At 39.6% G+C, this 13,559-nt stretch overlaps 1 protein-coding gene across 1 annotated transcript in view; it reads right to left on the minus strand.

Annotated features, from left to right (window-relative positions):
* Positions 1 to 3,006: 3,006 nt before the first annotated feature.
* Positions 3,007 to 13,559, minus strand: part of HTR2A (5-hydroxytryptamine receptor 2A) — a 63,133-nt gene continuing 52,580 nt past the window's right edge. Inside the window, exon 4 of the mRNA XM_043478177.1 lies at positions 3,007 to 6,347. Within this exon, the coding sequence (XP_043334112.1) occupies positions 5,548 to 6,347 (800 nt within the window). The 3' untranslated portion in view covers positions 3,007 to 5,547. The remainder of the gene's footprint in view (positions 6,348 to 13,559) is intronic.

Here is a 13,559-nt window from a genome sequence, read left to right on the forward strand (position 1 = left end):
TTGTTTTTGCAAACTGACTACAAAATGATGAAATTTAGCATTTAAAAAATGATAAAAATTAACAAAGAAGTTCTGTTCTATTGCATATTTACTGTGAGAAAAGGAGTATTTCCTGTCATGTCAATAAACAAGGATGTCATCCTCATCAGTGATTGCAGCCTTCCACCGTAAGCTGGTGAGCCCTGAGGAAACTCAGGAAGGAAAGAATACAAGCCATCTAGCAGCCATCAGACTGCAGCTACTCCCTATGTTGAGCCCTGAGGAAATTTCAGATGTGAAAACACAGGATACTGGCCCCAGATAGCTGAGGTGTGTACCAGAGGAATGATTTCAGTGAGCCCAGACTCTTGCATCTTCTAATACATAGAAAAGCGCTAAATTCCTTAACTTGACATATCTGCTTTCTTTGACAGTAATTTTTTGATGTTCCTGGTTACCTGCCCTTTGTTGCAAAACTCCTATACATCCTAACTCTTCCCCTCACCTCCTTGAAGCAGTTTCTCGTGGCTATCTGAAATGAGGTACTCTGGGGTGCAGTCTTCATTCTGCCCCAAGTGAAACTTAACCCACAACTCTCATGTTGTGTGAATTGTTTTCAACAACTGGGGAAAATATCCATTAAGAGAAAGCTTAGTCATATTATACTGTTCTCAGTTTAGAATGGCACAGTTAAAGTCCCAGATGTTTCTTTCAAAACCATTGTTGTTACTGTGGATTAAAGCTCAGCATTAAGTTATAAAAGTTTATATAAATTATGAAGTGTCTGAAGGCACCTGTTTTTCTGTGGATCATTTGAACAATACCGGGAGGATGTTTCTTGCCCTCAGATTTCTTCCCGCATTGTCTCTCTTGTGTTTAAAATTTTTGCCTTTGGTTTATCCTCATGGTGGGCAGCTGAAGGGATCTGTGAGAGACAATGAGTTATCAGCTTGAGTTACTTATTTGTTGTTGTTTAGTTGCTCGGTCATGTCTGACTCTTTGCAACCCCATGGATGGTAGCCTGCCAGGCTCCTCTGCTATGGGATTTCCCAGGCAAGAAAACTGGAGTGGGTTGCCATCGTCTCCTCCAGGGGATCTTCCTGACCCAGGGATCGACCCCATATCTCCTGCATTGGCAGGTGGATTCCTTACCATCGAGCCACCTGGGAAGCCTGAATTCCTTGTTAGAATTACTTTCTAGCGCTCCAGAAAAGAGGAGAAACTAGAGGGAATGGCGCATAATGTAAATAAGTTATGATGTAAATAGAAAAAAAACAGTGAAGGGAATTCTCCACTATGGTAAGAACAAAACAGAAACAAATAGTTGTCAAAAATGAGAAGCATTCAAAAAAAGGACAGTAGAAGCTGTTGAATAATAATGTTGCTTAGCCCCCAGTTTTGTCTAGAATTTGCTCTGATGGCTAATAATGTATAGAGGCTTTTTTCTTTTTAATAACAACACATCTACAACATTTATAAGTATTTCATAGGTTATCACACACAGTCATAGCCATGATCTCATTTAAGCAACGTGGTTAGTTAGCCAAGACAAGTACTAGTAGTTCCACTTTAGAGACAATGAAATTGAGGCCCAGGGAATGACTTGTCCATGTTCAAATAATCAGTGCACAAAGAGCTAAGGTGGGAACTCGCATCTTTTTGTTCTAAGTCCAGTGTTCTTTCTCCTACACCAAACTGAGCAGGGGACAGAGTTTCTGCTTCAGGGTCAGATGACCCAGGCTGGCACTCATCACTTTTGTTGCCAGCTCTGTGACCTTAAGGCACGTCACTAACCTCTCTGAATCTCAGTTTCTCCATCTGTGAAAGAGAGGGAGTAATAATACACACCTGTAGGCTTGTGATGTTTCCATCAGGTGAAGCAAGTGAAGCAAACAACTTACTGCCTGGCAGTGAGATAGGTTCTCAATACATGGAGCTGGAAATACCTGGAAAAGATCCTTGCTGTCCCAACTTCCCTTTCCCTACATTTAGAGGTGAATGATGAATCAGAGCAACTTTCCTGTCTATTCAATGATACAGCATCTCTACTTTAAATAATTCTTGAAACTAGCTTGTGTGAAAATGTGTGTGTGTGTGTGTATGTACCTATGAATGTCTTTGGGTACACCTGTATATGCGTACCCACAGGTGGGACCGGATATGGTGATGGAACATGGAGCATTTGTCTGCTACAGATAACTAGAAACTGGGCCGTCACCATAAATCTAACTCAAGCGGGAGGGTCCTAGCTCTTGTGACTGAGCTCCAGAAGCATAGGCTTTGTACTCTCAGAATGCCTGGATGGTACCTGGAGCTCCAAGCCTGATCACTTGCGAGGTTTCAGGCAACTCTGTTTAGCAGATACAGCTATAGACTCACAAAACTGCCTTTATTTTTGAGTATAGTTTATTTACAATTATTTATTCTTTCTCAAAATCGATTTAGCCTTGATTAAAATCGTAACATAAAATAATCTTCACTCTGTGTGTTCCATATGGCATGGAATAATTTAACACTTTATAAATATGTTTCATTGATGCACAAGTGGAGAGGCACCCTTTGCAAAAGCAGTTACAGTGACTTAGTTGAATTTTTCTATGGTAGCACTTCAAAAAATGACCATGAGATGGTGCTGTGCCCAAGTAGATTAAGCATATTTTAAACAGGTTTCTCTAACTATGACACTTAATTCTTTTCTTCAAATGTGGAAGAATCTACCATTCAACTTAAAGTAAAATAAGATTGGTCACTCTACTTTAATATTGACTAGGAATGAGTCTTTTAATCACAAATCCATAAATAAGTCAAGGACTGTTTCACTGGAGTAAGAGGTATGTTAAAAAGCCTTACTGGGAATTGCCTGGGGGTCCAATGGTTAGGATTGCTGTGCTTTTGCTGCCAAGGGTGTGGGTCCAATCCCTGTTCAGGGAGCTAAGATCCTGCAAGCTCTGTGATGGGGCGGAAAAAAAAAACAAAAAAAAAACCCACCCAAAAAACTTAGTAATCTGAAAATCCCCAGACTTAACAAAGAGCCCAAAATTACCATTTTATTTAGGACAAATCAAGTATGTAAAAGGAACATTGCTTTCATCACCCTCATAGAATTGTGTTAGTCTTCCCACAAAATTAGGTAAACTTCCAGTTTATTTAAAGAGCTGACACCTCTGTTACATTTTAATCTGCTTTGACAGCAATGGAAGATCATAGAAACGTTAGAACATGAAATTCACATTTAAATTGACATGACACAAACATGCACATGTGTATATACTAAATGTTTTCAGTAATGACTCTTGCTTTCCTCCATATAAATATATAAATATTGAATAAAGTGCATGGGAACATGTCTGTACAAGTATACAGATACATGTTTGTCTATATACACTTGAAAGAATAATTATGGAGAGAAAAACATACACATTTGTAATATATATGTAGTCAAAAGACATATCAGGCAGTATTTATGTTCATTCTGACCAAGATTGAGTATATGGGTGTAGAATCTGTAGTCTTTACTATATAATGAGATGTGCAGAGTTATAAACTAAGGCAAAATACATTAGAGCAGAGACTTTTAAACCTTTGTATCAGTTAGTATGGTATAATCATTAAAATAGTTCAGTTCAAATGGAGCCTAGGTATTAGCAGCTTACCATAAATTCTAGCTTTGAAAAAGACACCTTTCAATGTACTTAAAAGGACATAATTATTAATAGGATAGCCCTAGATGCATTTCCAAACTACACAGTGGTATTTCCCACATTCTTTATTTTCAAATAGAGCTTTTTTTCCCCAAATGTCGTAGAGCAGAAAACTATTTTTGATTCATAGAGAGGCTTCAGTATTGTAATAACATATCTAACATCTGTTCCAATAAGAAAGTGCAGTTTAACTTAGAGTAATATAATATCAAGGTGAATTAACTGCTGTTCATCTCTGTCTCTTTAGCAAACTTTCCTACAAAATATTACATTACCACTTTTTTAGGGGTAGGGAGTCCAGCGTCAGTGAGTAATAAATGAGCTTGTTTTTCGGAAAGTGGAGCAAAAATTTCGCTCAATATTTGGTAGTCAGAGCTGGGGTCAAGGTTGAAGTGCGTATTCCTAAATTAATTTGCAGATTTTGACCTTCAGTGGTATTTTCTCCCCTCCTTCATTTGGTGGGTATTCATGGGCAGCCAGTCAGGAAACTAACTGAGAAGACGATCCTCAGAGCAGAAACAAACCTGTTTCTGAGCCAGATGAGAAGGAAATAAATTGAACTGGTTCTCTAAGTGTCTGTTAATTACTATTTTTGATAAGGACCATTGTAATTAGGTTATTTTTCTTTAAAGGCAAAGATCTTGTTTTAATTATTTTTATAACTTCATACCTAGGGTATTTCGTCACACGTAGTGTACACTCAATCACCAGTTGTGAATCCAAAACTGAGCAGTTTTAGTAAATAACATACATTGATCTGAAAGCATTGATTTACCTAATGGATGCCAACAGGAGGGTCACTGTGTTTTACAGAGTTGTCCTAAGACCCCACGGACTGGCATGCTGCAGTCCACGGAGTCACAAAGAGTCGGACAAGACTGGGCAACTGAACAAACAAACCTAAGACTCTACGGCTGTCAGTAGCCAAAAAACCTGAGTTTGTTCCTCAATCCTGACAGTTACATCAATACTGCTTTACTGCTCAGAGGAGCGCATGCACGATGCAGTCATTAAAGGGCAAGATACCAAACACTTCTACGGTGCTGCTTAGGAGAAGCGAGTTCTAGAAATGTATCTGGTAATGTCTGATTATCCTTTTGATAGGTTCACCTAGTAGAGCAAACACCAAACAAGACTACATTGGAAATTCAGAATAAAGCACAAGTAGTAGAAGAGAAAGCAGCAATAGTTACTAAAAAACATTTAAAATCTTGTTCACTTCTGAGAATTAACTTGAAGTGCAGCAAATGCCAGCAGCTCTGTGAATATTTGAAAATGGCATCTATGGAAAAGCAGGAATGAAAAAGTTGTCAAGTATTTCTTTTAAGTATCATAGCAATACAGATTTCACAACACTGTCCTTAGTGTCTTTTTGTTGTTGTCATTCAAAATATGTATCATGGTAAGTTTTAAAGAGAATTTTTCTTTATGTAAGAGGCCATTATATGTAACCAATATTTCACTATTTAGAGCTATTTTTATTTACAGCAAAAGGTACCCAACTCATGCCATCAATTAACAACATAGCAGCAAGGTTTCCACTTGAAAATAGAAGATAATTTAGATTTATTTATGGCCTCATTGTAAATATACAATAAAAGCTAATTACTTTAAAGACACATCATTTACAATGTTAAAAATAATATCGTAAAGCTCACAGCTGAAATGCTGTCAGAATATTTTTGAAGTGCACGTTTTGTGGCATTGAACCCTGCTTTTCATTGACAGAATAAAATGAGGCATGTAGATATTATTGTTGGTTCCACTAGACTGGCCTAATTTTCTGCAGTCTCCCAGTTTTTTCCCCTCCCAGAGAGGGAAAGCGGACTCTGTGTTGCCCTCCACGGTTGCTATGGCAACCAGCCCATCAGACACAGCTAACCTTTTCATTCACTGTGTTGCTACTGTCTGCAGGAGCATCTTCTGAATGCTCTTTTCCTAGAGCAACCATAGTGCAGTCATTATCTGTCGTCTTGTCATCTTTCTTCGAATTCTCTTTTGGTCCCATTTGGAGTTGACTGGACTTGTAGGCCAAGGCCGGAATAGTGTTCACTAAAATTAACTGCAATGGTTTTTTATTTTCCTTGTACTGACACTGAATATACCTGGAAAAGGCCGACCTATAGGTCTTATTGAACAGTGTATACACCAGCGGGTTGACTGCTGAGGAGAGGTAACCGATCCAAACGAACACGTTGAGCAGGGCTTCAATGACATCCCTGTTGCAGGACTCTTTGCAGATGACAGCCATTATGTTGGTGATGAAGAAGGGGCACCACATCACCACAAACAGGAAGAAGACGATGCCCAGCACCTTGCAAGCCTTCTGCTCGTTGCTGATGGACTGCATAGTCCTCCTGCCATAGGAGCCTGGCTCCCTGTGGATGGACCGCTGGAAGAGCTTTTCCGAAGACAGGGAGCTCTGAGGCAGGAAGCTGAAAGAAGCTAATTTGGTCCGTGTTCCAGGATCACTCACACACAAAGTGGCTTCTTTCTGGAGCGACTTGATGGTGAGAAAGTAGGTGATCACCATGATGGTTAAGGGAATGAAAAAGGCCACGAAAGAGCCAATGAGGACAAAGTTCTCATCCGCGAGTAAGCAACTCCCCTCCTTAAAGACTTTGGAATCATCCTGGAGCCCAAAGACTGGTATTGGCATGGATATACCTGGAGATGGACAGAAAATGAGCCACGATTATTAAGGAAGTGAGTATATGAAGGCAAGAGCATTACTGCCTAGTGGTGGCTGTTAGAACAATTCTATATCAGCGTTGTTTAAAAGCTTAAGATATACTTTCAAAGAGAATTAAAATTCCCTTGGACTTACTTATCTGTTTTATTAAGTATACATTACATAGTTCCTTATATTTATATTGTCCTACATAGACAATCCTTTACTTCTAAAGAAATAGCAATAAGTTAGCTTTTCTTATTCTATGTTTTTCTGATTATAACATTATACTTATTGATTGAAGAAGAAACAGGCTGAGACTGAGATATTAACTGAAGAAGAAACAGACTAAGACAAAAAAAAAATGACCAATGATGCCATCACTCAGAGATAATCATCATTAACAATTTGATGATGTTTATTTTAGATACACATACACACACCATGCACACACATTTAAAAACAAATTCAGATTCTATTTCATGTACAATTCTATAACTCTGTTTTTCACCTTATGCATCACGAGCATGATTTATACAAATAACTTCATAAAATTAAAAACTTAATGTATTTCTTTCTAGAAAATTAGGAAAATGAAAAAAAAAAGTAACAAGTTACGAATAATAACATGTATTCTTGCCAGTTGGGGCACCCATAATTTGTTTTTTCCATAGTTTTAGTTTTCCATTTACATGCATATGTAAATGTATATATATGCAGGCAATATTTTATGTATAGCTTTAAATCTCCTTTAATGTTAAATCATAAAACTGCATCTATTTTTAAGCATTTTTGAAAAATATGATTTTCCAATGTGAATTTAAAGTAACTTTAACCTGTTTTGATTCTTTTTTTTTTTTAAAGCTTTTTATTATGGTAAACTTCTGACATATACAAACACCACAACACAAAATCCAGCACAATGAGCCCATCACCCAGCTTCAACAATGGTCAGCTGGAGGCCGGTCTTGTTTCACCCATATCCCCACCTGCTGCAACCCTCCCATGTTATTTTGAAACAAATCCCAGACATCATATCTTTCAATATGTAAATATTTTAGTGTGTGTTTATAAAAGCCATGCACTCTTAAAAATCCTGATATTATCATGATACCATTCCCATTCCTACATAGAAATTTAATATTTCTCTAATAGTATTAAAGACAGAGTGGGTATCCACATTCATAGTGTCCCATAAAAGTTATTATATATTTTTTATAATAATTTTATAAGTAAAGCATTCAGAAGGGTGGATTACAAACAAATTAGCAGCCACGGGCTTTTCTTATTGACAAATATAAGATTTGGGGACAGAATGAGCCAAATATATGGGAATTTGAGTCCATGGTCAAGTTGCCTTGTCACTCAAACTTGGGGAACTTTTAGAGTTGTTAGGCTCAGGCAGAGGAGGAGCAGAGGGGATAAAGGCAACAGTTGGCCTCTAATGATGCTAGTTTCTCTCCCATGATGTTACGACCAGATGGCCACCACCATCACTGTACAATTTTGGGGAAGTGGGAATGTCTTCCTTTACTGGTCTGGGAATGGTCAGGCCCGGAAATCATGTGTTTGTCATAAAGGAAGAATCAGGATGATGCAGAAAGAATCAAATATTCTTTTTTTCTCTCTCTCTTTTTCTTAGTTGTTTTATTTTTGGCTGTGCTGGGTCTTCATTGCTTTGCCTCGGCTTTCTCTGGTTGCAGCGGGCGGGGGCTACTCTTTGTTGCGGTGCACAGGCTTCTCATTTCAGGGCCTCCCTTGCTGTGGAGCGCAGGCTCTAGGTGAGTGGGCTTCAGTAGTTGGGGCACACAGATTCGGTAGTTGTGGCTCATCAACCCTAGAGCGCCAGCTCAGTAGTTGTACACGGGCTTAGTTGCTCTGCATATATGGAATCTTCCCGGAACAGGGATGTAGCCCGTGTTGCTGGCTTTGGCAGGCGGATTCCCATCCACTGCGCCACCAGGGAAGTCCTCAAATGCTCTTTATAACTTAGTTTAAGGTTGCTTCCTTCGTGAAGGGTAGAAACCACAGCAGCACCCCGGAGAAAGTCAGCAAAAAGTTTCTATCTCCTGCCCATGTTTTCGGCTCCTTCAGAACTGTATAACAGGGGGTGCCCTGGTCCTTGCTTCTGACCACCATTTAGAGTCTAAAAAGCAGTCACAAACCAGCCAACAACAGTTTCATTCTCTCACTATCCATGAAAAACTTCCGTTGAGTTCATCTCCATCCAACCAGGGATCGGACTGTCCTAACCTCACGTCACCTCACACTGGCCATCCTTGCAAGGAGGGTACATCAGCTTGAGTTATTGCAATGCTGGATGCAAATCTTCCTCAGTGACATTGGCCCTTATGGTCACAGGCTGAACTGACAGTACCTGCGACTTGTCTGTGCAAGGCCATCCCAGGATTCTTGGAAGGTGGAGATAAATGACATCAGAACTATTCTTAAGGACACTCGATGTGCTTGATGACTCTTCATTTCCTTCATTCCTCTCTGTCCCTGGCCTGTTTCTGGGAACATGCTGTGGGCCAAGAAGAGAAGGAAGAAATGTGGCTCCAACAGGAACATCCTCTGAGATTTTGGATACCTACCAGTTTTGCTTATCCTTCAAAAAACTCTTTTTTAGAAAAAAATACTTATTTTTAATTGGAGGATAATGGCTTTACAATATTGTGTTGCTCTCTGTCATACATCAACGTGAATCAGCCATAGGCATACGTATGTCCCCTCCCTCTTGAACCTCCCTCCCACCTCCCACCCCATCCTACCCCTCTAGATCGTCACAGGGCGTCGGGTTTGAGCGCTCTGTGCCATGCAGCAAATTCCCACGGCGATCTGTTTTACACTTGGTAATGTATGTGTTCCATGCTACTCTCTCAATTCGTCCGACCCTCTTTCCCTCACTGTGTCCACAAGTCTGTTCTCTCTGTCTGTGTCTCCATTGCTCCCCTGCAAGTTGAGATGCAGTTTCTACGAAGAGTGTTTTGTTTTTCTAGGTGTTTGCACTATCTATAGGAGGTGCTTCCTGTATTAATCTACATGATCTTTGTTAGTGTAGTTGTTCACTACTTAGAATGGATGCAACCAACATGCTTCCATGGATGTGGTGAGGATAACATGAACCAAAGATGCAGAGTACCCAGGATAGTGTTCAGTGCAAAGTAGATGTCCTACCAATGGGATGTAAACACAACAGCAGGCTTTCCCCAGGATTATTCAGATTAAATACATTCACTTGATTGTTCTCTAATTTTGTCATATTTTGCTTTGCTTGTATATTCTGAACTTCAGTGTATGAAAAAGTGAAAGCTGCTCAGTAGTATCCGATTCTTTGTGACTTCTTGGACTATATAGTCCATGGAATTCTCCAGGCCAGAATACTGGAGTGGGTAGCCTTTCCCTTCTCCAGGGGATCTCCCCAACCCAGGGGTTGAACCTAGGTCTCCCGCATTGCAGGTGGATTCTTTACCAGCTGAGCTACCAAGGAACCCCAAGACTACTGGAGAGGGTAACCTATCTCTTCTTCAGCAGATTTTCCCGACCCAGGAATTGAACCAGGGTCTTCTGCATTGCAGGCGGATTCTTTACCAACTGAGCTATCAAGGAAGCCCACTTTAATGTATAGTAGATCTTAAATCTAAAGAAGTTAAAAAGACTTTCGGCTATTGGCTCTATAGTTAATAAATAATGATGTAATTATTATCTTCTGCCAGGGTGACAAAGGGTCTCAATCAATTTTAATTTTGTCCAGCTAGAACTGTTGATTGCTTCTCTGATGTGATGAATTACAGCCATTATGATTTGTCATAATACACAAACAAAATACCAACCATCCAAAAAAAGTGTATGGTTTTGTTATTCAACTCTTAGCTGTGCATTTTCCTGATTAATACAGAGGAAGTCACCATCTTGAGAGCCTCTTGACCTATTTGTTTGTGACCTGGTAATTTATGTAAGTGGCAGTTCTCAATTAACCAGAATATAGGATTGCTTGAGACCAAATTCTTCAATCATTTGGAATTCAGATGTGTGTCCTTGTTTGGGGAGAAGACATTTTCTCTCTCTCTCTCTCTCTCATACACACACCCTTCCAGAATAGCCCAACTTCTGTGGTCAGGGAGGGAGAGGAATGATCACAGAAGCCGAGATTCCCCCATTAGCTGTCTGGGGTGAAGAGCTACTGTAAAGTGGGTGGGGCAAGAGGCACATGTAAGTCATCCACTCGGGGGACCTTGGTTAGGAGGGACAGAATGAAGCTGCTTAGGTCTTTAAATGGCCATTCCTCTTTACAAGAAACAAAAACACCTTGAATGTTCTCATGTACCATTCTTTTCAGGGCCTCACTCATAGTAGATGGTAAACAAGGGTTTAGGGAGAGACTAACTATACAGTTAAAGTAATAGTCTGTAAAAGAGGGGGAGGAATTTTACGTCAAAGAAGCAGAACACTCAGAGAGACTTTGTGGATACAATAAACAATTCAAAATCGCTCCTACCGAGAGAGGAAGCTGCTGGCAGACAGCCAAGACTGTGGTCAGAGCCATCTATAGTGCTTTAATTTTCTGGTTGCTTTGTTTGATAATAGCTGCTTTTGAAGACCTGAGATCTCCTCTCACTTGAAATTTCTGCACATAACGCATTTTCCTTTATGAACAAACAGACAGTAGTTTGAGCTACTCTGCATTTTAATATATTTTTCTGAGGAGTGGAAAACAGCAAACGAAATTCAGTATCAGTATCAGATCCTCCTTGCGCATTGCTTATTTCTTTTTATTAAGACTAAGACAATGAAGTGAATAGGAACTTTAGACACCCAGGAACATGAAGGCTTTGGTTGGTGATCTTTCTTTTAGGGTAACCCTGTTTAGAATCTGCATGTTAAGTTTGCCCCTCTGGTTAACATCTTACCACAGTCAGGGTGAATGGCCTCAACACTGCAGCACTGACTGTGAAAAGCAAGCTTTATTCTCAGTCCCAGATTTTTATACTTTAATATCTTGGGACTGAAGGTATTTCTGAGACAGTGTTTCCTTGTGAAATAAGGAGCAGAGATTCTCTGATAGGGAGCCAGTGGGAATGCCCAGGGCCTCAAAGACCAAATTTTGGTTCATAGGTTTCTTCCTCCTGGTACTACTCTTCCTTTGCATTTTAACACATGATGAGTTTTTTTTTTTTTAAGTAACAGGAATGGATTTACTAGCAGTTTGACATAAAGCACCACAAATGAAAACTGCAGGCTATTCATTATACAGTAGGGAGAGAGAGGTTGAATATATAGGCCAACCTGGGCTGGTACTTACCATCCTTCTGGTACAGAGCTTCTAATATAGCTCTGAGTCTGCTCAAGAGTTGCTGAATTCCTTATAAATTGATGATCTGCTGACAAAGGCAGGTGTACATAATAGTGAAAGCCAGATATGTGTATCAGTTACCCAGGAAATTGTATGTTTCTTCTTAGATAAATTCTGAATTTCTCTTTTTCTGCCCCTAAATAATCTTATTTATTTATTTATTTTTGGCTGTGCTTGGTCTTAACTGCTGCTTGGGCTTTTCCCTACTTGTAGCATGCAGGGGCTACACCCTAGTTGCCATACACGAGTACATTGTGGTGGCTTCTCTTGCGGTTGGCAGAGCACAGGCTCCGAGGCTCCTGGGCTTCAGTAGTTGCAGCACGTGGACTCAGCAATTGTGGTTCCTGGGCTCTGGAGCACAGGTTCAACAGTTGGGGCATGTGGGATCCTCACAGGTCAGGGATCGAACCCATGTCTCCTGCGTTGGCAGGCAGATTCCTTACCACTGAGCCACCAGGGAAGCCCCCTGCATATCTCTAATAATAAACTAGCTTTTCAAAGTAGTTTTACAGTTATTCATTTACTCAAAATTGATTTTATTTTTACAAAATTGTAAAAATGTCATCCACACTGCCCTATAGGCAGATAAACATTTTGCTTTATAGAAAAACTGAGGTTTAGCAAGCTTAGGTAATTTGTTTAGAATCACACAGCAATTTAGGGGCAAAATCAAGACCCAGTCTTAGGTTTCTCAGTTCTTACGGTTGATTTTTTTTACTTGCTTATTTGTTCCTTTTATGGTAGTTATAACAGTCTATGACTGTATCAGAGGTTCTTAACATTGGTTGTAGGAACACAGTGATAGCCTAAAATTTGCAAAATGTGTGTATATGTAGATTGTTTTCGAGAAGATAGAGCCTTCATCAGATTATCAGAAAAGTTTCTGCTCCCAAGGCTGTTAATAACCCCTGAATTGTATCAGTGCCCTACCTACAGAATACACACACAATCCCCAATGGTCCTCTGTACCTTGATGCTTTCTTTTTCATTCTTTAATCTCAAAGTCGAAACTTTCTCTAATGAGACATTATCTTTGAGGCCAGACAGATATTTTAAAACTGAAATCCTTATAATCAACACCTAGTTTCTTTTTTATATTGCAGTTATTCTCAACCTCATGTGCATATTAGAATTACCTGGGGAGCTTTTGAAAATTTCTTTGCCTGGGCTCCATTCCCAGAAGTTCTGACGTTAGTACTTTGAACAATACTAATGCTCAGGTCCTGCTGGGACATTATTATTAAAACAAAAGAACACCTAGCTGATCTTAATCTACAACCGGTGTCAAGAACCCAAGATGTATAGGATTAAAAGTGCAGTAAAAAGTGATGATCGTGAAATAAAAACCAAATCAAGTAAAATTTAACAATTCTGCCCTTTGCCTTCATTAAATAAATCTATTAATTTTCCAGCAGACTCAGGCCAACTTCCTGCAGAAAACAGCAAGGCAACGTGGAGAATTGATGGAGAGGAAAAGAAACCTGCCCTTTATCCCTCCATCTTGAGCAGTAGTTAATTGGGGGAGAAAAGTGTTGAGTGAGGTTATTATGTTAAGCCCCAAGTCTTTGTTGCGATTCTTTAACTATTATGACTAAATGTCCAAAAAGCCTTTCAAGCTTGTATTCTGCCCCAGTCCATATACAATTCTTGCAACAAATGCTCCAAGTCTGCTTGCGGTACATGCAGTTTTGCACTCACCGCCCAAGCTTGTGGCCTTGGTTCCCTGTCCTTGCTTCCTAGAAAGGTGACCTCTTGCTCTTCTGACCCTCACTCCTTTTCCATTGTGTTTATAGCCCAGAAGTTGTGCTTTTTTAAATTTAATTTTTATTTTATGTTGGTGTACAGTTGATTTAGG

This window comes from Cervus canadensis, chromosome 9 (genome assembly GCF_019320065.1).
Source record: "Cervus canadensis isolate Bull #8, Minnesota chromosome 9, ASM1932006v1, whole genome shotgun sequence".
Taxonomy (NCBI): domain Eukaryota; kingdom Metazoa; phylum Chordata; class Mammalia; order Artiodactyla; family Cervidae; genus Cervus; species Cervus canadensis.